Source organism: Branchiostoma floridae, chromosome 16 (genome assembly GCF_000003815.2).
Source record: "Branchiostoma floridae strain S238N-H82 chromosome 16, Bfl_VNyyK, whole genome shotgun sequence".
Classification (NCBI taxonomy): domain Eukaryota; kingdom Metazoa; phylum Chordata; class Leptocardii; order Amphioxiformes; family Branchiostomatidae; genus Branchiostoma; species Branchiostoma floridae.
Window position 1 is genome coordinate 13,434,279 of NC_049994.1, and position 25,496 is coordinate 13,459,774.

The following is a 25,496-nucleotide window of genomic DNA, read 5'->3' on the forward strand; positions in this document are numbered from 1 at the left end:
CTTAGCATCTGGAGCAGGAAAAAACTATATACCAGGCATGTAGATCAAATTTGAAAATTCTTATGTGATATCAGAGGGTCTGTATACCCAATTTCCATATGGAATGGCAATCTATATTTGATTTGATATTGGTACGGCACAGCATCTCATTCACGTAATTTGTAGCGAGGCGAGTTAATTTTGAGCAATTGCTTTCCTTGATTTCAGCGTAACATGTATAACATGTAAGGAGTTCTTCTGTATTCAGTGTAAACCCCCATGCAGACCCCTATATCGGATTCTTCAATGAAGTCCAGTTAGTAAGACATGAGATATAAAAGTTACTAAGCAACTCTGGTTTTTACCAATATTGGGTAGCATACTTGTTTGAAACGAGCATCACATCTGTAAGCTGTAGCATCGCAATAGTGTTAAAATCCTTTAGAATCATATTGTAATCATCCTATGACAATGGTACAGTCAGGGAGTTTTTTTTAACCTCCTGGCACAAAGTACCTTGTTTTCTCTCTCTCATTTCTTGACGAAGGAAAGAAAACTTGTCTGCTTCATTTGAATAACAATGCTTAATCATACCCCATGCAGTGATAAGCATTTTCCCTCTTTAGGCTTGTTCCGATTTGCATGTGATCAAGTGCTTTCTTACTTTCTTTTCACATGTATGACTCTTTATCCCAAACCTGTAACAATGGTCCATTGTGATGCAATTTACGACAATCGGCTGTTTTAAAGGTATCGAACAGCGTAAAACGAATGGATCTCAAGTGGGCGATGATTAGGGGAAATGACCCCATGATGAACTGGTATGCTGATAACTACTTTTTAGGTCCCAAAAATTTACTTCACTGTATTAGAAACTCCTACTTTCTATAAAAGTGTGTCTGTTGTAAAAAGAAATGTGAATTTGGTCCAAGGGTAGATCTATGGCCATACAGATAAGCAAGTTTGTACATTAATGTATTTTAATACATATTTATTTGTAATTTTTTGTTTGATCAGCATTTCGGCTTTTTAACTTTCAGTATTTTCAGTGTTAGTTAAAATCTTGCATAATTCGGTTTGTTCCAGAATAGATTATACTGTTGTAGTAGTAGTATAGTACCAATAGTCCATTGTGTTCTGCAGCTGTAGTCCATTGTGTTCTGTCAGTCTTTCTTCAAATCACTCCACTTTATCCTATTCATTGCAAGTTTCCTTTGCTCCTGTAGTTTTCTTTCTAACCATCTCAGTAAACTCAGTAGATTCTCCATCTCTGGATTTTCTTTAGATCAAAGTGAAGTTCAAAGCCTGTATGTAGGTTGGTTGTCTTAGAATAAGGATGATGCTGTTCAGTTTTGTAATTAGCAATTTTGCCAACATCCAGATTTCCTAAAACCAGGAAGCCTCAGACACAGAGTCTGTGGAATTTAGGCATGTAGATCTTCAAAGTTCTGGACAAGACAGAAAAAGCCTTGTTCAGAACCGGGAGTGTGATGTTTCTCGTAGCACCTAGGTTTTCCTCGCAGGAAACAACGTGAGATCTCCGGATCCCTCGGGGAGCTCATCTTGGAAACCCCAGTAGATACTTCCTCCTCGTTAGAGCATTGTTGCCAGGATAATTAGCACGTGTTCGTTAAGTAAACACACACAGCAGTCTGTTTGTCTGGCTCTCACTCTGTCTGACTACAGTTGTAGCCTCTGACTACTCTTCAAGCAGAGGTAAGGTTCTGGGTGTTTTTTAGTTGTTTTTATCTGGCTTTCTATTTTGTACAGTTTCTTGATGTCCTGCTTGGAGAGTACATGTAGTCTCTTCCAGACGTATTGGGGGTCTACAAAATTATTTAAAAAAAAAAAAAAATGGCCCAAATGAGTATTTGTCAAATGACAGGCTAACTTGGCTGCATGGTCATTGGAGTACAGATTTGTCTGTAGGTTGCAAATGGTAACTGTTTTCATTTATTTCATACTCTATGGCCAGCAAATTCCTCTGGCCATTTTCTTTGTGTACTATATAATAACTGCTTGCAATCCACCATCTCATAGAAAACAGTACATTATTAATTTATTTACTGCTTTATTTATTTACTACATGCACAGTTGTAGGACTTGCTACTTTTGCTTTTGCAAAAGTGAAGCAGTTCTTTAAACTTTGTGTAAAAGTCTGAATGTCATCAAGAAAGTTTGGTTAGCACTCAAGGTCCTAAATTGCATCCATGTGAATAGAATTACAATGATTTAAAAGGGAACAATGGCAGTGATGATGGATGTTGTTCCAAGGGCAAATAGGCACTGAAATTAACTGTACTGATACTATTATGCAAATAGGCTTAATTGATACATCTATCAGTGTTGATTGCTAGCTCAAATTAGCAATATTGGTCTGTATTAAAAGAATACTTTATGTTTGACTGGTAAGAATCATTTTTTGTCATTTCCTGAAAACAGAGATGTAAATATAGATAGGGTCTTAACAGTCAATCATAAAAATTCCCTTTAAAAGTTTAAAGTTTGATACAGTCCAATACTGCTAACCAGGGGGTTTCTTTTAACACCTGAGGCAAAACAGAAATAGTATGGTGCTATGAAAAATGTGTGTGGTTCTATTATATGCAAATGAGTTCATAATCATAGTACCACACATTTTTCATAGTAACACACTTTTCTGCACTATGGGGATATAGACACAGTAATTGGTTGGCAAAGGGGGAGAGGCCATGCCCATAGTAGCCCTCGTTTCATGTTGTAACTCTTACAAAGTGTACCAATTTTTGGTAAGAAGCTAGATCTTGAATTTTTTCATAATAACTGACTTTAGACCTTTACCCATGCTGGCCATGCACATAACCCTCCTTGAATCCTTTGTAATAATTTTTAAAAATGGTACATGTTTGCTATCTGTGTCTGAACATGTGCCCTGTCCATCAGCAGTTCATGGTATCCACAGAGGAAAACTTTGAAAGGAACAACAAACAAACCTTCCCTACAAAAATGCTTTTGATGTTAAGATCATATTTGTAAAGCCACATCACATAGTGACATTTAAGGTCATGTGTGTAGGTGTGTAGATTTGGGATTCTTCAATGATAGCAATCATAATAATTGTGTTTTCTTTCTTTAAATGTTTTACTATTGACATGTTTTCTCTTGTACTAGTTTGTTTATTACAAATGTTGATACACATCTGACAGGTTTGTTTTTGTTTGTTTGTTTTTCTACAGGTTTCTGTCTGAGTTGACCCAAAGTACCAAAGTTACCACAACTACCTCCAGTAAACCACAACAACTTCAACACCAACACAAGACTTGAATCCCAGGAACCAAATGAGGAGACAGTCCACATGATCCGAATTGGAGGTGGCAACTGAGAGGCTAGTTTCAGCATGATGTCCCCTGGGAGATGGCTGAAACATGTGTGGCTCTTGTCAGCACCCAGACAGGGTCTGGAGGGGTAAACACACGCCAGTACAACTGTAGACTACCCTGACAAAAACGGCCCAACTAGAAAACTTACAGGCTTCTCAACCGGATTTCAAATGGAGACGTAGTCGCTGATGTTGCGTAGAGTCTACCAAGTTGCTCTGTTGATGTACACAACTGTTGTTGCTGTAGCAGGAGGCAATACTAGATAGCCATATGTAACGACAGCCTGCTGTGACAAGGTCCTACAAGCAAGCTGACACATCTCACCACTGGAATCCTGAGGACAACTTTGCTCTCCTGTTGTACCCATTCTACCAGGTTGTTTCGTGGATGGAAACTGCAAAGTTTATCTCTTGACATGATGATTGGCAGTTAGCTAACATGTGGGTCCAACAAGCTCCAGTTTGAGCAGATGCAGAAACAAGGTCGTGATTCAACTGGCATTACAGAGTCCTTATTCACACAGGATATGTCAACTGGAAGAACTATCGTGACGCCGAAAGTCAAGCTAGACAAGACATCTTGCAGTTGATTCTAGCAGCTGAAACGTTGGATATATACTGTATACATGTAGTAATATTTATTGTTGCTCTGTACTTGCAGTTTTTAAACAACTCTTACACAAGAGTTTGATTATTCTACAACACACAACAAGTTGTGTTTGAGACAATTTTCTAACTTCTGTGAAGCGACAAAGCACAGAAAGAATCACGATGCAGTACCAGAGAGTGTTAGTACTCCGAAGGACACAGTGTTTATGCCTGTTGGTGGTCGTGGCCTTGCAGACCGCCAGAGGAAACCAGCCAAGTACAGACCCACCCAGGGACCTATCCAAATACTACTGGAAAACAGGTGAGTGGTCAGATTACACTGTTAGCTTAAAAGACAAACTCTAAATATTTAAAAGATGCCAGCATGAACCAAGGAGCTTTTATTATTAAAAGCTCCTTGCATGAACTTGAAAAAAAGGCATATTTTTTTAAGTAAATACTATTGGAAAACAGGTAAGTGGTCAGATTACAACTTGTTAAATATAAGATGCACTCTAAAAGAATATTTTAGAAATTCCAGCAACATAAAAAAAGGAATATTTTGGGAAGTAAAGAAGGATAATTGCGTATGTTTGACCTTGGGCGGAAGACGAAAAAAAAGCAATGAAATAACAACTTGAAGAGTTTTTATTATTTTAAAAGCAACCACTCTAAAAATAACAGTCATTGTCTGTTGTATCTGTGATTTCTGTAGGGAAATACACAGTTCTCATCATGGATTTTTCCTTTGTTTCATTGCCAGATATAACAGATATGACGTTTGATGAGATTATCTGACATTTGGAATACGTCATCTCATTTTCATATTACACATATATATGGAAATCCCTTGATCTTTTGATTTGTGTGTACGGAAATCTCTGTTGACATTGTAGGCAGCCATATGCCAATGAAATGGTACGGTGGGACAATTGTAAATGCATTTAAGTTTAATAGTGGGATTTAATTTCGCGATAGAGGGGAAAAAGGACTGTTCATGGTGGTTGTAAGTTCGCAGTAGCTCCATACATGGTAGTCTCTTACTGCCATGGAAAAAATGTTTCCGGTGAAGTGGCCACCTTAAAAAATGCGAACATAAAACCACCGCTAACATTTCTGCATTTACATCAGTACAAAACAGGACAGAATGTGTGTTACCAGGATCTAATCTCAATGAGACATCTCTGTTACAGTAGATATACACCTCATGGGAACATGTAAATACAGGCTTGACTAGATGAGATGGCTTCAATGCCATCCAAAACTACCCGCCATCCAAATAAGCAAGTTTAATAGGCAAGGGAATAGACACAAAACTTTGGACCAAATTTGTCAGGATCTATTTTAGAAGTTCTCTAGGGAAGGAGGCGCACTGGTGCCATACCATGCATGTGTCAGGGTTAGAGCCTGGGGAGGGGGCTGGCACCAGTTTGGTGTTAGTGGTCCTGATAGACAGCTGTTGGCTGATGGGGCTGATAATACAGTTAGACCTCTCCATAGGAAAGCATGTTGAAATACACCGAAACAAGGTTTCAGAAAAGTACCCCATTCTCCACCAGACAGTCACAAGGGTCATTGACCAGCTCAAACTCCTTTGAGTTTGACCCCAGTTTTCTCCTGATATCACCAACAAAAACTAAAAGCCTTCCGCACGCCAACTAAACTGCTAAACTGAGCAAATTTTTATAAAATGGGAATGCTTGACCCTACCTGTTCCTTCTAACCCCCAAAAGGTTTGGGTCAAAATTTTCAAGGAAAAAGAGGATTTTCAAGGATTTTAGGTGGCACTGTACTTGTTTTCCCATTTTGTACCTTCTTTTTTTGCAACTCAACACTGAGGCGAGGACGTCTGCCCCACCAGTTTGGTGTTAGTGGCAGTGATAGACAGCTGTAGCTGATAGGATGGTCTGTAGTATGTGTATGCTACAGGGTTTTAAACTATTGGAAACAGGAAGGGGTCCTGTTACACTGGTAACTCAAGTATATACACAATTGTGGATGATGCATGGATATGAGTTGTGTATACACGTAAAAGATCCTCTTCGTATTGTGTGTGTGTATCATCTATTGTTTATACTATATAGGAAAATATAGGAAAAGGGGTATAGTGCCTGATCTCTACTAGAAATAGATAAAGGGAAGAGCAAATAACCAAACTACTTCTGTCAGTCAGTCTATACAGACTATGACACATAAACAACGCAAAAATGAAGATATGAATGAATAGAAAAGACGAAAGCCCTAGAATTTATCTTATAAGAGCCATGCAGATGCTCAGCTTTCCACCTCAGCCTCTCAGTCTTATCTGTTTTAGGATAAACCCTCTTGGCACTGTCATATCAGAAGATCTTCGGAAAACCCTGTCTTCAATTTAGATCTAGCAAGGATGGTAAATGTTTTATTAATGTCAACTGTCATAATTTGGCTTGTAATGGAGACCTCCTTACTTATGTTTTGAACACCAGGATATCTGAACTGTGAATACCTCTGGGAGTACAAAGTGTAGATCCAGTGATGCTACATTAGAAGATATCATTATTATTATAATTTTCACCCATTTTGTGACTTAATTTCTCGTTTTGGAACAAACACTTTTTAGTTTCTAGCTTTGATAAAAAGGGAAACATTTCTCTTTAAATGGATTTGTAAAAGTTTACATCATAAAATGCTGAGAGTAAATACAGTGTGAATACAATGGCATGCTTTCCATCAATAAAATATGTCCTGTTTCTCAGGCGATATTGTATAATGCATATGCCGTTGAGACAATAGATAACACCACCAGAATCCTGTCTCTGTGGTAGGAATTATTGCTGGTGATGATGAAGTGATGCTGGTGTGATTTTTAACATACCCTCAGGCATGATGGATGGATAATGGGAACTGGGTACTTATGTCGTATCACAGTGATGATAGACATCTGTCGGGTACGGGAGAAAAACAACAAGCTAATTTTGTTGTTTGACATTTCTATTTTCAATATGATGTAACTGTTATCACTGTCAATCAAACTGGGTTTGTAAAATTGTAGGTTTTGGCTACTTTGTTCTTGATTTAAACACTTATGTACATACATTACACAGTACAAAGTTCTTATGGACATCTGTAAGGTATGGGAGAAAAACAACAAGCTAAATTTGGTGTTTGCCATCTCTATTTTCAAGATGATGTAACTGTAATCATTGTCAATCAAACTGGGTTTGTAAGTTTTGGTTACTTTGTTCTTGATTTGAATACTTTCGTACATATATTGTACATTTGTGCAGCCAAAAGTTCTTTTGTACTATAACAGATTCTGCAAGTTACTACAGTATTCGAGTTATTTCAAAATGCAAAGTATCGTTTGTGGGCATTCTAAAACAAGTGTTGTTTTTGCTACATAGATATTCATTGATAGAACAGTATTGTTTATGTAGACAATTCCCATTTGCAATATGCTCTCTTCCTCTTGAGTCTTGCATACATAAAATTGAAAGGAATTTTAGTGGTTTGGATGGAAGCCAGCCTGTTGTGGTTAGGAACAATCCTTTTTTCTGAGGTCCCCCCCCAGGAGACCAGAGGTCAGTAGAGCACAATATGAAGGTCTGCAACAGCTGGTAGACAGGGACACAGGGACACAGGCATGGTGCTGCTGGGTACTGTTGCCTCTTTAAAATTTAAAGCCCAGCAGTCATGCTTGCTATTGGTTGTCTCAATAGCTGTGCTTTTTCTGTGAGGTATTCCCCAATGCCATGAAAAAAATGTATCTGTGTGAAATTTTTTGTTAAAATGAGGACGTGTATGGGGGATTCCAGCAATGTTTAATGCTTTATTCAGGAACTGAGGAAGGATAAGCATTACTGGGAAGCCAAAATTACTTACCTACCTTAAAATTTATGTAAAAGGCATGCCAGGTCCTTATAAGAATAGATGGCCTTTTAAAGTGAAGAAAGGAAAATACATACTCTTAGTCTTACTTTTCAGGGCTCTCCCCAGAAATTTTTAGGGGAGTGGTGCTGGGTTATAATGAAGCTTACGGCGGTCAATGCCACGAGCAGCGTCACAGGCTATGAGTGGGAGTGGTCCGGAGAGTGTGATTCCCCCCACCCCCTCCTCCAGAGAAGCTGTATAACAGTTGCACTTTGCCTTAATGAATTTGCAATTTTATGTCTTCTCCTGAAACTAAAGCTGTAAAATCTTACTGACTAAAAGAAACAGAAAATCAAGCCCAATTAACTTAAGTACAAAATTTTAATAAATGACAATTTGAAATCCCCCTGTAAAGAACATCATGTACATGTTGCAAGTAAGTATACTCTCAATGCAAACTATAAACCAAATCTATTGAAAATGTATGAAATACAACTTGACATGATATTAAAACAACAATATTAAAACACATTGGCATAATAAAAAATAAAATAAAAGTACAATTTTCCACAACCCCATAGCTGAGAAAGCCACCTTCTTTGGGAAGGGCATAAATTACAACCAAAAAAAGCCTAAGGCCATATATTTTAAATGAATATTGTCACAAAGACAGCTACAAAACTGCTTGTAAATCATTCCAAAATATGTTTATTTTGAGCAGGTAACTCTTCCCGCCAAAAATAACATAATATATAATGCAATCCTACTTTAAACCAATCAGAGGGCAGAGAATCTAGGGCTAACCAATCAGAGCTTAGAAATGGCATCATGTGACCTCATGCATATTCATTACCCTCATTAAAAATGGCCGCCGGCAAGCCAGGTCTCGGCTAGAAATACAAATTTTTACGAGCTACTAGCGGCCAAAATGCAGCTTATCTTTGACAAATAAACAAAATTTTGATGAAAGAAGAAAGCAAGGAATGGATTTTTACCAAGGTCGGAAAGAGATCACTGCAAATAACAGTTTAGGAGTCCTCAGCTCTTAAAAATGCGCTGACCATGTGCTGACAGGTCTGCTCTTTATTTTTCTATCGGTTTTCCTTTGATTTCGTCTTGAAAAACAGGTTTTTAATGAGGTTGACGTATGCTAAAGTCACCGACATCTATTGTTTACAAGCATAACAAGAAGACATAAACAAAGGATTGTGATTTTTCACGCTAGATACCACCCTACCCCACGCCAGCTTCAATGAAAACAAAGGATTTATTGTGAATCTCCCGAGAAGGCTTGCCGATTTCTTGGTCAAATTTGAGCAGAGTCGGGTGGTTTTGCTAGTTATCCCCGAAAATACAAAGAGAAAACACTAGATTTACAAATCGGGGGAGTGGCGGGAGAGTTTTTGGGAGTCACTGGCGCTGCGCCGTTCAGTAACGCTCTGGGGAGGGGCCTGCTTTTGTTATAGTATACTGTGATATAGATATGTCACAAATCAGATGTCGATTAAATAGCAACAGCAACTGGCAAGCAGCTGCCACAGACACCTTGAACTCTGTTAATTGTGTTTGCCCTTGACTCCTGAACTTCATGGTTGATCCCTGATTTTGAGCTGGTCCCCAGAAGACCACAACAAGTAGAGTAGAACAGGTGGGAGCAGTGATGTAGAAGGGAGTAGGACAGGGATGACAGCATAGGGGCTGGGTGTCTCTTTCAGTTTGAAGTTGTACAATCAGGGCTGTCATTGCATGGTTATCGTAGAGTAGCGTAGAGTAGATAAAGCATAGGCGATGTAGGTATTTTGGATCCAGTTTGGGCTGCTCTTCAGTTCATGGTTATTGTTGGCCTCTGTGGATGGTCGGAATTCCAATGCTTTGAAGTTGAAGACTACAGAGTGCGACTCCACAAGCTTGTCAAATCTTGATTTGATGTTGTTCACACTGATAGACTTTTCCACCTGCTTGCTATGTGGTTTGTGAAGAAGTGCAGCCATATGTTAGTTATAATGATCTGAAGAGCAGTGCTTTGAGACATCAGTGACAGCTGGGAGGTGGAAGCCAGGAGTTAAACCTTAATCACTGCTTTTAGTTACACATCAGGTGTCCTAAAAAATGTTACTGTTCAACAGTTTGGTAATTTATGGCTATGACATAACAGATTCGTATTAAAGAATGGTTAAACTTCGAGTCAAGCCAACTTTTCCTAGTACAGTGTGTTGGGTTCTTTACGTGTAGTGGAACGATAACTTAATTCCTGAAGCTGACAGATGCACAGGGCTGTAGACTTTACGTTACAATCCAAAAGGACAATTGCAACCTTCCAAATTTTTACTAATTCTCTGGAAACCTTTTTTTAACAGGAAAAGGTAGGATTCTCAGGTATAACACTTGCATTTTAACTACACTACTTGTACAATGCTATTTTGATATAGATAACAGGCTTTGGACAAATGGTTGTTTTCAGACAGTTGATTAAATAGAGAAGCCTCATTAATCAAGGCCTTTTTGGCCACTTCACTCCAAAACTGAGTTGTACAAAAAATCCTGCAAGAAGGTTCAAGTTCACATACCAGCATGTCTGTCTCACCTCGTTGCCATGGCAACCCAGGTCAGAGGTCAGCCTGCTGTTGACAAATTGTCAGACAGGGTCAAGAGCACTTTAAACTTTTGCTAGGCAATAGACTAATGTCAGCCTTGGAGCTGATTACCCAGACTTTTGTTTTTAGTAAGCTAATTGTTTTTCTGACATTTATTGACGTGACTTACTGTAGATCGGTGATTTATTTTTTTGCAGAGAATCAATTTCATGGTAGGAGATTTTTATTATGTTTTGATTTAAACATAATGGTTGAAACATTACTGCAGCACAGCTGGATATGCAATGGAAATGTATAGATTTATTTACGTGCTCACTATACAAAGATTGAAAAAGTAAAGTTGCTGCAAACACTTCATTGTTTACACTTTATGGACATGTCCTAACTTTTAAGATGCATTGTCCTCATCTTGTGCATCTTCATGAAAAACATGTTGTTATCAGAATCTTTCTTCTGTAAAATAAGGTCTCTCTGTCATAGCCTTAAGGCCTTAAACTGAGTAAAGGAAGGACTCATGGATTGATATTTAAAAGTTTGCTTGTGTTCTACTGCATTTGCATTTAGCAGAGTAGCACAACCCCTTCAGTACATACAGAATGCTGTACAGACCTCTGTGAACTGGCCAGATGGAACTGTAAGATGATCATGTACTACAAAGAAAGGCACAGCTGCTTATATCACAGGGATGTCTATAAAACCTCTGTAATACTGGTACGAGGAAAGTGCTGGGCAAACAGTGGATATGGAAGCTAATGGATTGTTGGAGCTGCAGAAAAAACATTCATTGCCAAAATCTTATGTTTGTTTCATGTAGGAGTCCTGATTATGTTGTCAAACATAAACTGATAAAGCAGGGCAAACTGGAAGTGTTATGCCAGAGAAGAAAATGTAATACTTTCTCATAGCCCATGGTACAATGCAACTTTCCCTAGTACAGCAGAAAGAGTGACCAACTGTACTTTGGTAAAGATACAAGACATAGCAGAGTCCTTTGATTCTAATAAGTGTGTATGGTTCCTTTACTGTTTACGTACAGACACTTCAAGCCAATACTCTGGGCCATCAGCTTTGTGTCACCATGAATCCAAAATGTGAGGATTTTGTACGTTGAAAATTAAAACAAAAACATAAAAGCTAATACATGTAGATGCATGAATATGAGACCAGAATATAAAATCAGTACACCATGTGTTGTGTCACCCTGGCATTGTTGTATAGGCTTACAGCCTGTGTTTAGGACCTCCCTGACTGTGTTAGACTTCTTGGTAGGACATCTGTTGATTCAGAGCTTCATTACAAATAAAGAGAAAGAAAAATAAGCAAAGGAAGTGAACTACAAAATCTGTCATTCTTTTGAGGGCTGCTAGAAAATGCTAAGGAGCATGCTAAGAAATTGATGGAAATATTTTTATGTATTTTGGTAGCTGGTGTTAATTTGTAGCGTGTGTAACTGTAAACCATGATACTTTTGTCTGCTTTGGTACTTTTTGTCATACTGTCATTAGATTATGCAACAATAATAGGAAGAGTTCATTTTAAAGTCTTAGTTGTCAACTGCTTGGCTGTTCAAACAGTCTGTTTTCTTTAGGGGGGGAGGTGGCGGGTCATCTTTTATGACGAAAATAGGCATTTATTCAGAAATTTCATTTCGTAAGGAAATGAAATTAGTTCTCAGTTGGTTAACGATTTGTCTAAGTTTCATCATCAGCCCATATGAAAAGGTACCCATTCTTTTGAATACCGGTATTTTGCAAAAACCTGAACAAAAGTCTCTAGAAAATGACAGATAATGCTAGTCTTTGAAACTTTCCATTTCCTTAACAATGAAGTTTTCTGGAAGACTATCATCAGTCATTAGTAGATCTATCGACAATATGGTATGCTATCTTAGAAAAAGTAAGTGCACACACAATGCTGGAAGAAATTGCCTTTCAAGGTTTCGCCACTTAGATGCAAAACAGGTTTAAAGTACAAAAGTAGTGATTTAAATGTGCGGCCGGTTGAACAATACGATTTTCTGGTATTCACATTACCCAAGCGTGCCGGCTCTCAGATGTTTTGAGCTACGTGTGTGGCATACGGTATTGTTGGGAGAGTTTCTTTTATAAAGTTCCGCCTCATGGTTTCGCTATCATGACTGTTTTTCTACTATTGTAAGATGTTGGCACAGTTGTTTGTAGCACTGCATCCGAAAACTTATAGTACGTTTTCCTTTCTATTCTGGCCTATGGTATTGTTGGGGAGAACTGCTTTTATAAAGTTCCGCCTCATGGTTTTCCTATCAATCGTATCATGACTGTTTTTCTACCAGTGCAAAATATTGTTGGATGTTGCCACAGTTGTTGGTAGCACTGCATCCGAAAATTAAATTCTAGCACGTTTTGTTTCCATTCGGCTATTATTAAGCTGTAGCAAAATAAATCTACACAATATATGACAACATTCTTTCTCCTTTCTATTCTGGCATACTGTATTGTTGGGGAGAACTTCTTTTATAAAGTTCTGCCTCATGGTTTTGCTATCATGACTGTTTTTCTGTGGAAATTATTGAAAGTTGTTGGCACAGTTGTTGGTAGTACATTGTACTGTATTGTATCTGTACTGTAGGTATGGTTTCCTTGCCATTCGGCTATTATGATGTTATATCAAAATAAATATAATATTTATAACAAGATTCTTTTTTTTCTGGCATATGGTATTGTTGAGGAGAGATTCTTTTATAAAGTTCCGCCTCATGGTTTTGCTATCATGACTGTTTTTCACCAGTGGAAATTATTGTAACTAATGTAAGATGTTGCCACAGTTGTTGGTAGCAGTCTGCATCTGAAACTTTTAGTATGTTTTCCTTTCCATTCAGCTATTATGATGCTGTAGCAAAATAAATCTACATAAAATAGAACAACATTTTTTCTTCTTTCTATTCTGGCATACGTTATGGTTGTTGGGGACAGTTTCTTTTATATTTTATAAAGTTCCACCTTGTGGTTTTCCTATCATAATTGAAAGATGTTGCCACAGTTGTTAGTAGCACTGCATCCGAAACTTTTACTACGTTTTCCTTTCCATATGGCTATTATGTGCTTTATCAAAATAGATCTACATAATATAAAACAACGATCTTTCTTAGAATCTGTTATCAATTTTCATGATAGCCATTTTTTCATCCACTTAATTAGATAAAAAGTACTGATATCTGCCCAACAACACATACACATTCCAGGCAGGGGTAAAAGCACTTATACTGCTTTGACGAGTACTATGAGCATAAAAACTATTTATTAGGTCTTTAGTGGACTGCACTGCTTCTGCTGTGTACAATTATATAAAAGCTGAGTCATAAACCATCTGTCCTGACAGCCATAAGTACAGACAGTTGTATTACAGCCAGGTTTGTCTCCATTAGGCTGAAATTAGGACCATCTGGCTGGTATCCTGAGGGTATGCTGGGGTTTGGAGAAGAAGGAAATATAACCTGAAGTTTGGGGATATGATAGGGGTTTCTGAGAGGATAGAGACCTATCTGGTGGAATATGACCGTATATTTGGTTATTTGTCAGATGTTCTTAACTGAATGTGAAATATTGCTTTGATTATTATGACATTTTTTTCATGTTCTTCTAGTTCTAGTACATGTACTAGTAATTTCTTTGTTACTTTTTTGGTGTAAAAAGAGTGGGGAAAAATGTTTACATGCTAAATTATTTTCACGGTTAGCAAGGCTCAAGGGTTTTTGAAGTTTTGGAGAATCTCACATGTAATGCTTAGTTTGATTTTGAATATGTACATCTGTGTACATATTACATGTAGATGCTTTACAGAAATGTATGTAGCGCTTGAAATTAATTTTGTTAGAAATTTGACACATTGTCAATCATGTACTTATCAGCACCAGGGTGACGGAGGAGATATCTCAGTATGGGTGGAAGGACTGTATGCTATTTTCCTCCTATATTAGCACACATTCTATTTCTATTACTGAGGCTTGGAAAGATAAGCAGTGAGATGACTGTTAGAGATACCCCAGCAGCTGTTGGGATCTGTCACCTGCTGGAGCTACTTTCAGGGTCTTTTCTGTGATGAAAACCTGATGGCAACCAGTGGCCCATATATGAGATAATCTCCAGGCAGATTTACCAGATACATTGTAGTATAAAAGCTGGATAAGGAGTGAAGCTGGCCAAAGGGAGTCATCAGCCACTCCGGTAGCCAAACACATTATCTTACGCTACCGTGGAATCTGCTTGGAGATTGATATGAGGGAGCTTAGACATTTGCCTCAGGTACTAGGTGTCAAACCTCTGCACGTGAAAGAACCCAACACACGTTGATTGGAGAAGGGATGACCCAATGGGCTGCATTCTACTTCTTGTGAACAGAAAAATCTCACACTGCATCTTTCCCCCTAAGGTTGCCCACTTTATCTCAGACAAGTAGCAGGCTAGTTGGGCAGCCCTGGCTGTGTGTTCGGTGCAGCCAAACCAATAAATAAATAAAGAAATACAAGTAGCAGGAAAAGAGGGCCAATTTTTCCTTGTATGAAATGTTAGTACCGGTAGTAGTTTGTACAGTAGTATTGTTATGTCATCTTGAAACTTAAATTGTCCAAATCCCAGAACTGATTCTTTCAATAACTAATAATAACCGCTCGTAAGTTCCTCTCAGTACGTTTAGCCGATAAACAAGTTTGTGCCTTATTCTTGCCATAATTAGTGCAAGTTGCAATTGTCACTCCCTCACCCATGGCGCCTTCACACTGTGCACCGAGGCCCCCTAGTGGCCCGGGTCAGCAAAACATGACCTCACAGGTGGTGAGTCTTTCTTGTAGGTTTTCCAAAGTGGGTCAGGAGTCGGTGCTTCTTTCAGTCATCATGTATTGTAAAAGAGTTAATGAAAGTGACATACAGTCAATGGATTTGTACAGATAAAGCAGGGAAATTCTTGGCAATTTTTTGTTAGCTCACAAGCTGTTCCTGATCGTTGTTCGGAACAAAAATGGTAATTATTGATACCTGTGGCAGATTTGTGATGTGAAAGTTACAAATGTAGCTACTGTAGATTAATTTAAGTTCGTTGGGACTTGATTTCGTGGTACAAATGTATTAATGGAAAGAACTTGTTCGCTGTGTAAAAAGTATGTGAAAGAAACAATATTTAAGAACACAACATGTTAATATGCTAATATTTCTTCATTTAAAGTATTTACTAGTACTACATGCTGTGGTATCCCTTATCTCTCAGGCAATTATGTTTTGAACTAAGAATAGAATAGCCCGTTTTATTTGATTTGACTTTTACCAGTATATCCTGCTTTGATGATTATTTACATTGTAGATTATCATTCAAATGATGCAAAAGCAGACCTCCATGTAACACATGTAGCAAATTCACATATGTAAGTTGTTAAGATGCACCCTATGGGCTACAATATAGATCAGATATAAAAGTGCTGACATGTATATTTCTTTCTATCCCCCTCCCAGGTCCGTGGGGTGACTGTATGGGTAACAGCTGTGGAAGTGGTGGGGTCCAGACCAGGACCGTGTGGTGCGAGCACGCCGAAAACTGGGCCACGTCCGCGTCAGACTGCAACCACCTCATCCAGCCGCTAAAACAACGGAGCTGCTTCCGCGTGTGTAAGGGACACCGGCACATGTTCCAGTGGAGGACCAACGAATGGGGGGAGTGCCGAGCGCGAGACTCGGACCTAAAATCCGCGCTGAGAAATGCAGTAGAGTGCACGTCGCTTGGCATACAAGAACGTAACATCACATGTATACAGAGAACTACATCTAGTGTAATGCCTGATGGCATATGTGAGCAGTTTTTTCCGAAGCCGCAAGTAGAACAGAGCTGTGAGGTGCCCTGTCCACAAGACTGCGTGGTTTCGGAGTTCTCCGATTGGAGCAAATGTAGTACAACATGCGGGGAAGGGACGCAGACGAGAGTACGGAACGTTCTATTACCCAACCTGCACGGCGGCCGACACTGCCCGGAATTGATGATGATGCGAGTTTGCACCAATATACCTCCCTGTCGGGAACAGCGGAGGCACACCTACTACATAAAAGTCGGACCGTGGACCGAATGTCGAGAAGACTCCAAGCAGTCCAAATCTTCAAGATCAAGCAAAGATTCAGAGGATAAGTCAGATTTAAGAGTTACAGCGAGTTATAAGGATGTTACTAAGTCTGAAGATAAGGAGGATAAAGAAGATGTTCTGGACAGGCCAGGTGTTGGTTACAGAGTACGACAGGTGAGGTGCATGAGGGAGGACGGACAGCAAGTATCACTCAGGTGAGTCTAGGATAAGAAGATTTCTTCTGTCATTATCTTATATGTATAACCAACTGTCAATGACTTGTGAGCTAGAGACTGAGCAGTTATTTTGATGCACTTACAAAGGAGCATAAGTAAGTAAGTTACAAACAAGCATTTTTTTCAGTAAAGACAGCTAAAGCTGGTAAAATAGTCTCTAATTATACATCAATGAAGTTCAGGTAGCCAGGCTATAAGATGTATACAAGTTACTCTAGCAACTGGATAAGCTTTTGAAACAGTCAGCCAATGTCATACAGAAGCTGCTGTCTTTCAAATGCACTGTTCTTCCCATTATATTTTTTTAATCTGCACAAAACATTTTCGATTTAAATAAATAGCCTTGTGTGTTAACCTTGTTTTGTTTGTTTACAGTTACTGTTACCAAGGAGACGTCGTTGACCTTCCGCCGACGTACGAGTCTTGCGTCATGCCACAGGACTGCCAGGTGTCGGACTGGTCACCATGGGAACCGTGCACGTTGACGTGCGTGTCCGCGGGAGGCCGCCGTACAGCCGGGGTGCGCAGGCGCACACGGCGGGTGTCGGTGCTGCCCAGCGGGGAGGGGAAACTGTGCCCACATCTGGAGGAAAAGGAAGGGTGTGGTCATGACGAGGACCTGCCAGTCTGTCCAAGGTACATGGCTAAATTGTTGTTGTTTGAAAAGCCTCTAATAGGCTCTTCATGTAGCAGGATGTAGAATGTAGAAATTGGCCAAATATATGAATAACGCATCAGAGGGTCAGCTTAAAACTATAGTTTGCAACATAGGGAGCTTGTAGGGAGTCATTCTCTTCTTTGAAAACTAAAGTTTTGGGCTGGCAAACTCCTCTAGGAACCCGGTCAAGGCAATTATTTTGGGCTTGTCACTTGTTATCTGTTAATGAATAATATTTTGTCCCAACTGTCGGTACAAGTGTGTGGGGGGAAAGCGTTGTATATACTAGGTGATGACCAGAGAAAAGAATTGGTTATGGGTTAGACTGTGAACTGACATATTTTCTTGTTTCCGTAGGTACAAGTGGATAGGAGGAGCATGGGGGAAGTGCCGTGTAGACCAGGTGATGACCAGACAGGAGTGGAAGATGGTGAACAGGTCTGGATGTGGAGGAGGGGTCCAGCACAGGAGGGTCTTCTGTGTACAGGCTGGAGATACAGGTAATATACAAAGTCTTGCATGAACCACCTGTTTAAGGCATGAAGTGGGAAAAATGATTAGTTTCATTGCTATTAATAGTGCCTGGGTGTCAGTAGATGCATGTATCTACCAAAGTTATGTATGCATAAACTGATGCTGTTAATCCTATTTATTTTTTTCTTCAGGTTGTACATTGATGTTGCATAATGTGTTGTGTACAGGATTGAGTTGCTCTTGATTGTAAGCAAAGGCCTGAAGCTGTATTCATGTCTAGAGCCTCAGCATGTTGTCATAGGTGACAAAATGTATAAGAGTGTGAAAAGTATATTATCTGAGGAGTAAGAAGATATACTAAAGTGAAAACATGTACGTCACAAGTCTGTGCCATAGAATTTTTAAAGCTTTTAGCGCCATGTTTAAAGAATTGCAGGAGATTGGATACTATAAACTATGATCTACAATCATCTTTTATTTTTCCAGAGAAAACCCCAGTGCCCACCTCCCTATGTGGAGGTCCTGTCCCACCCAGTGCTCAGATCTGCACTGTGCCCTGCCCTGAACCCTGCCTCGTCTCTCATTGGTCATCATGGACGTCCTGCACACCCCTCAGCTGTAATGGCACAACCGGATCCAGAGGTAGGTCATCTTCATATTATATAGTTTAATTGAAAGTTGTGTGTTGATAGAGAAGTTCAATACAAACATGTCTAGGCTAACAAAAAGACATGCTTATAAGAAAAAAAAAGATGAAGAAAGAATCCCTCCCATTACTCAGGCCCCTGAAAATTTGATGGTCAACTCCTCTAAATAACAGAAATGGGAATATCCAAGTCCTATTGCTTTTTATGCTACCATGGACTTGTGAGAACAGTCTGTTGCCATATATGTAGTTTTTGAGGCTGTAATGACAGCTTTCCATGGCGACAGAGAATCCTAAGCCCTATTGGACTGGCTTTCATAATGACATAGAATCCTAAGGTCCTATTTGTACTTTTTAGTCAATCCCATTGCTATGAAGCAAGTAGCCACAAATCCTACTGTTGCATTCAGTCTTTCAATTATGATTTTGTATCACATTGATATAAACAAACACCATCTCCTTTGCACCACCAGGTTACATGACCAGGACCAGGTCTGTGTTGAACTCTGACCCAGAGAAAGCGGAGAGTTGTCCCCCCCTGAGCGAGAACCTACCATGTGAGGTACAGTCCTGTTACCACTGGCACGTCGGAGAGCCCAGCCGATGTCTCATCGTGGACACAACTCAGTCCTGTGGGGCAGGCAAGATGTACAGAACCATCTTCTGTGAGAACATTGATGGGGTAGGTTCGGAGTTTCCATGTAGAAAGTGACTAAGATAAACTAGCATTTCCATTTTTGGATCATAGAGATAGAGATTGAATCTCTGCATACATGTTCTGAACTCGAATACACGTCCTAGTCATTGGGAGTGGCTAGAGTGCTCTGGACTATATGTAAGGTATTGGGGGCCTTGGTATGAACTTGCTATGGCCGATCTTTACTTTCAAATTACGGAAAAACAGTGCATTGCATTGCCCTAATTTCTGGCTTGTGGTCGGGCTTTTGCTGTGACGGAGTGTTATAAATATTTATTAACATTACGTTAAACATTCTTTCATCTCCCCTCCCAGGATGACGTAGACGATGAGTACTGTCAGGTGCTCGCCCCCCGCCCTAAGAACGAGTTAGACTGTCATGTGGCCTGTCCTAACGACTGTGTACCAGGACAGTGGGGCCCCTGGTCCACATGTTCTAAGCCCTGCGGCTCCGCTGGAGGTCGTCAGACCAGGACAAGAAACATCATCGCTCACCCAGGGGAAGGTGGGTTGTACTGACACTGCTAGTGGATTTGACTTTGACTTGTTTTAGAATTTGGAAATGATTCTCTTGACACTAAGCTTCAATGATTTCCAGATCTATAGCTTTTCTAATGAATATAATTTCTATTCCCCCTTTAGATGGTAAGCCATGCCCACCCAAGCCAGACCTAACTGAGAGCAGACCATGTAACGAGTGGGGTTGTACCAAGTACAGCTGGATGATGGGGGAGTGGAGGGACTGTAAACTACAGAGGGGCATCACCTACTCACCACCAAATATTACAGGCAAGTACAGTACTAGAAAAATAACATGAGATTGGATGATGGTGGTTTGTGTATATGTTATTATGTTCTCATCTCTGGTGTTTTAATGGCTTTTGATTTTTCCAAGAGTTTGTGCAAGTCTAAGACATAGATTGTCCCTTCTAGAGTTTAACCATCTAAGACCAGTAATATCCTGGTGACATACTCTGGTACCAGTTTTATCTCTTCAGGACATGTTCTATGTTTGATGACAGATCTCTTGTCAGTCTGGGATGCCATATCACACAGGTGCCACACAAAACCAATGTCAGTTTTGGGTCTGTTAGTCCTCACTCTTAGTGAGCAGTTGAGGTGGTCTCAATCATGATGTTTCTCACCTAGGGAGAAGAGATGCTGTTGCAGTTCCAATGTAACCCGTAACCTTGGAGTGGCCTTCAGGTCTTGTTATGTGGTGACCGATGATAAAAACATAGATTAATCTTTTGAATGACAGTTGTGTTGATGTATGATTGACAGGTGAGGGTAAGATCTGCGGGTTCGGAGTGAAGAGCAGGAAAGTCTGGTGCATGAAGGAAGGAGGGCAGCAGGTGGCTGACAAAAGGTGAGATGCCATAAGATGTTGACAATTTTAACAGTTTTCTTGTTGAAATTATTTTCAGAGTAGTCACAACAGACACAGAATACTTAACATGAGCATTAGTTAATCATATAACATACAAAATGATACAATAGATAGGACATCACATAAATCATGTGGTATTTGATACAGTTAAACCAATAATTGATTTAACAAATTTTGACCAAGTTAGCAAATATAGTTCATACACCTACAAGGTACCATTATCACTGTTAAACTAAAAACGTTTATCTTTTATTAGCTTAATGGACAAGAACTTTCATGTTTTGTTTGTGGACAAGCCTTTGCCAAAGAAAAGAATTAAAAGATTTTACAACCCTTTACAAAGATGGCATCTTGTTATAAAGTTTATCAATGTGCCCCTTACCATTCCAGGTGTCCAGAGAACATGCGGCCAGATGACCGGATGGACTGTACGGTGGACTGTGATCGGGACTGCCTGGTCACTGCCTTCAGCAGGTGGACACAGTGCCCAGACAACTGTGGGTCAGGTAAGGACACACTAACCACTTAACAAAGCCTTCTCAGGTAACACCAATGTATTTTTTGTTCAGAGACAGAAGAAAAGATCACAGAGGAGAACAAGATGAAAAATGTCTGGAGGAAATCTTGTATCTGACTATATTCACTTTCTGAGACTTTGGGTACCATCCATTACTTTTCCCTTTTACCAAAATCATTCATGGACCTGTTTTTTTTTAATTTTGACTAGAGAAAACTGAGGCCTTTTCAAACACGTAAGACAGAACATTGCATGTATGATGATTGGAAATAAAGAAAGATGATGCACTGACAAAAATTAAGGCAGAAAACGTAACGTTAGTTTGCCTTTATCTGCGGAGAACCCATATCCGCTGTATTGAAAAACTGGGTATTTCAGAATATCAAGTTGATGGATTATTGTTTCAAAGTACAATGTTTTGAAAATATTGCAATTTAAAACCACTGTCAGTTGACTTGATACCCCCAAATACACCGGACAGCGGATATAGTAGTAGGTTACCGTGAGGACAAACTAGCATTCCATGATAGTAAAATGACTTGTTTTCAATCTCTCCCAGAAGTCACGCACCAGACGAGACATCGTTACGTCCTGCAGCACCCCACCCCGGGGGGTAAGGACTGTCCGGACACCCTGCGTGAGCGCCGGCTGTGTGAGAACATGCAGCAGTGTGGCGCCTACAAGTGGAAGACTTACCGGTGGGGCGACTGCCACCTCCCTCCCCACCCCGGGAACGAGAACAACAGGCAGCAGTGTGGCCGCGGCATCCAGACCAGAGGTGAGGTCATGTGATCATAGTTCACTCCCAGGTTTTACATTAGAAGTTTAGAGATGTTGTCATTACTGAACAGTATGTGACTATAGGGCTCTATCGTAAAATTAAAACCGGTGCAAACACTCCATTCTTACTCCAAAATTAAATAACTGTGGACTGAGAGGCATTTACAGTACTGTGTCCAGTGAACTTAATGCCAAATCTATTTAAGGGGTCATTATTGAATCACAGCATAACAAACCATGGCAACCACATGCTTAGACTCTAGCACAATCAAATTTGAAAATCAGATCTAATTTTAAACCATATTAGGAGGGTCCAAATCTCCCCCGCTTATAAGTAGCTGCTGCAGTGATTTATTATTTTGCAATTGTTGCAAAGGTCAATTTAATTAGTCTGATTAGGATGTAATTTTCCTCTTGAATGTATGACTTAATCGTGACCTGTAAATTCTTGCATTTCTTTACCACTCAGCCCTGTCTTGTAAGGATGAGAAGGGAGAGTCGTCTGCGGTGTGGCAGTGTCTGAAGTTCGCGGGACCGATGCCGGAGACGGCGCGGAACTGCACACTGGCCTGCGGGGAGGACTGCTCCGTGTCGGAATGGTCCAAGTGGAGCCGCTGCGGGGAGGACTGCAAGGGGCAGACCGAGAGGAAGCGGAAACTGACTGGTAAGGAAAATTACTGATCTTGTGGTGTCATCAGGGCTGTCTCCAGGACCCGTTCTTCCATCCTGGGACAGAAATTTGACTCTTTCCATCCCAAAGAGCTGAACTTCATGACATGAAATTGAAGAAACTGCGTTTTCATAGGCTTAAAATGACCGGTTAAGCAACAAAAAGGTACATCTTTGGCGCCAAATGATTAGTCTGACTGAAAAAAAAACTTGAAGCTGGAGTCAGCCCTGGGTGTCATATTTACAGGGTAAACCCAGTAAAGAGTATTCAATCTCTACAACTGGGTGAGATTTGGAGATTCCGTCATGTTTCATGGATAAAGATGTTTGTTTCTGTTATTAAAACTATATGAAACACTAATGATATTTGTATTCCCACCAGGCCGGAGCAGAAAACAACCCGAGTGTCAGGACGAGTCCAAGTACCCCCTGACAGAACAGGAGCCCTGCCCCTGCCAAAAGTCTGCCGACTACACCCCCTTCCCCGTGGGGAATTGGTCGGACTGTATCCTCCCCGACCCCGAGGCCGGCGGACCTCTGAACTTCCGTGCGCGCCTGAAGAGAAAGTGGAAGGGTGATTGCGGAGACGGGGTGCGGTACAGGGCCGTGCAGTGTTTTGATCACAGAGGGAGGCTGGTGTCACCATACTTATGCAGTAAATCTGGTAAGGATTTGTATTAATGAACGATTGAAGACCTTTATTGTTTGTTTTTACCCAATCGAGTTAAGTACAAGTCACAACAGAGACAGAACATACATAATAGTATCATACATGTAGCCTAACAGAAATTTGGCTTCTTCTTGCTTTTTTGGTAATGGTGAAAATGTAAGTTTGTATGGGTTTAGTAACAGTCAGTTTGAAATAGGGCGCAGAAAACTAGCAATGCTATGCCAAGACAACTTCAAGATTTTGATTGTTTGGTATCCAGCTTTTTTATTTCTTTACAAAGGAGTAGACACAATAGCTTTGTAATTTTTATAGTGCATTTCACTGATTTTTTTAAACATCTAAGTTATCTCTCCATTGTCCATATAAAAGTTTCCATTCAATTCTAGCATAACACTAACAGTCAGCTTGTAGATCACATTTTAAAATTCTACAATGTGTTTCAGGTTATATACAAGAATCTTGCACAGAAGTGTGTCCCTCAGACTGTCGCCTTAGCAACTGGTCGCCATGGACACCATGTAGCCAATCATGTGGTACGGGGAAGACTGAACGGCAGAGGTGGCTCCGACAGAAACCCTTCAACCTGGGGAGAAGATGTCCACTTCTCGATTCTTCAAACATGGTAATGATTGTTTTAGTTTTTATTTGACTGTGTGTTTGTTTGTGTATGGTGTGTGTGGTGTGTGTGTGTGTGTGTGCATATGTGACAGTGTGTGTGTGTGTCAAAACTAAACAATTTTAAAGAATAAATCAAGGTGGCATTGTATTGGGGCAACTTTCTATCTGTAAACTGATGTTTTTTTTTATCATTCTTTGCTTCCAATTTATGGACAACAGGAAAGGTTTGTGTCCTATCCAGTTGTCTTTTGATCAATTTGCTATTTTTAGGTTACAAAGATAATTTTATTGATTTCAGAATCAGATACATAATTGAAAGAGTGCAACAGTTTATCAAAGTCCATGTCTTGTTCAACAATACTGGTAGTCGTTTGGCTTGAAGATGTGTCAAAGTATCCTGATGTAAAATTTACCTCTGTCTCTGTTTATTTGTGCTGCATTCTTGTTCTTAAAGACAACAGGTAAGTATCATTGCGTTAAATTAATTTTCAAAGGTGCATATCATGAACAGGATGTGCAATGTACATGTACATATGCTCACTCATGCTATAATTGGAATACTCTGCAATTATTTTAACAGTATTCCCACTGTGTTGTTCATACACAAAGTTCTATTTTGCTTATACAAAGCTTGTCCAAAATAGGCAACAGTTGTCAAGAAGTGCTTAACGTTCCAAAGTATTGTCAGAATTTTTTCCATTGTGGAAGGAGTCGAGAAAAAAGAAAAGACTACCATGCAGAGTTTGGCACATCTGACCGTTGTTTTACTTTTTTAACCCAGGTGACAGAGTGGCGGCCCTGCAGCAGGGGCTGTGGGGAGTACCAGTGGGAGACAGAGTCCTGGAGTAGCTGTAGCCTCTACAGCCTGGGGTCCCAGTCTAACTGTGGGGACGGCGTGCAGACTAGGAAAGTCAAGTGAGTCCATAGTTCCTATAAATTTGTTTACGCTCACGGCACAATGAAAATAGTTGCACAATATAGAGCTGAAGTAGCCTGTGCAGCCTGGGGTCCCAGTCTAACTGTGGGGACGGCGTGCAGACAAGGAAAGTCAAGTGAGTCCATAGTTTACTGTTACAGTACTGTACATAGAGACAGAGTCTTGGAGCAGCTGTAGCCTCTACAGCCTGGGGTCCCAGTCTAACTGTGGGGATGGCGTGCAGACTAGGAAAGTCAAGTAAGTTCATAGTTTACTGTACTGTACATAGAGACAGAGTCCTGGAGCAGCTGTAGCCTCTACAGCCTGGGGTCCCAGTATAACTGTGGGGACGGCGTGCAGACAAGGAAAGTCAAGTGAGTCCATAGTTTACTGTACTGTACATAGAGACAGAGTCCTGGAGCAGCTGTAGCCTCTACAGTCTGGGGTCCCAGTCTAACTGTGGGGACGGTGTGCAGACTAGGAAAGTCAAGTGAGTTCATAGTTTACTGTTACAGTACTGTACATAGAGACAGAGTCCTGGAGTAGCTGCAGCCTCTACAGCCTGGGGTCCCAGTCTAACTGTGGGGACGGCGTGCAGACAAGGAAAGTCAAGTGAGTTTGTGCTTGTGTTTGCAGGATGGAAAATTTTCAGCATGGTGAAAAATCAAGAGCTTACTGTGTATTTCATTTTGTGGTTGAAGTGGAATGACATACATAACAGATCTGTTTGCAGTGTGGTAACCAAATACTTCCACAAAGCAAAAATTCAAAATTTACA

The 25,496-nt window shown here is 40.1% G+C and overlaps 1 protein-coding gene across 1 annotated transcript in view; it reads left to right on the forward strand.

Annotated features, from left to right (window-relative positions):
• LOC118432787 (thrombospondin type-1 domain-containing protein 7B-like) overlaps positions 1–25,496 on the forward strand; it is a 46,515-nt gene that overhangs the window by 11,694 nt on the left and 9,325 nt on the right. The window contains exons 2-16 of the mRNA XM_035844407.1: positions 3,195–4,247; positions 15,849–16,662; positions 17,059–17,319; positions 17,699–17,841; positions 18,302–18,457; positions 18,935–19,143; positions 19,474–19,663; positions 19,801–19,947; positions 20,443–20,527; positions 20,939–21,054; positions 21,625–21,843; positions 22,315–22,509; positions 22,897–23,178; positions 23,628–23,806; positions 24,584–24,717. Of these exons, the coding sequence (XP_035700300.1) occupies positions 4,109–4,247; positions 15,849–16,662; positions 17,059–17,319; positions 17,699–17,841; positions 18,302–18,457; positions 18,935–19,143; positions 19,474–19,663; positions 19,801–19,947; positions 20,443–20,527; positions 20,939–21,054; positions 21,625–21,843; positions 22,315–22,509; positions 22,897–23,178; positions 23,628–23,806; positions 24,584–24,717 (3,269 nt within the window). The 5' untranslated portion in view covers positions 3,195–4,108. The remainder of the gene's footprint in view (positions 1–3,194; positions 4,248–15,848; positions 16,663–17,058; positions 17,320–17,698; positions 17,842–18,301; positions 18,458–18,934; positions 19,144–19,473; positions 19,664–19,800; positions 19,948–20,442; positions 20,528–20,938; positions 21,055–21,624; positions 21,844–22,314; positions 22,510–22,896; positions 23,179–23,627; positions 23,807–24,583; positions 24,718–25,496) is intronic.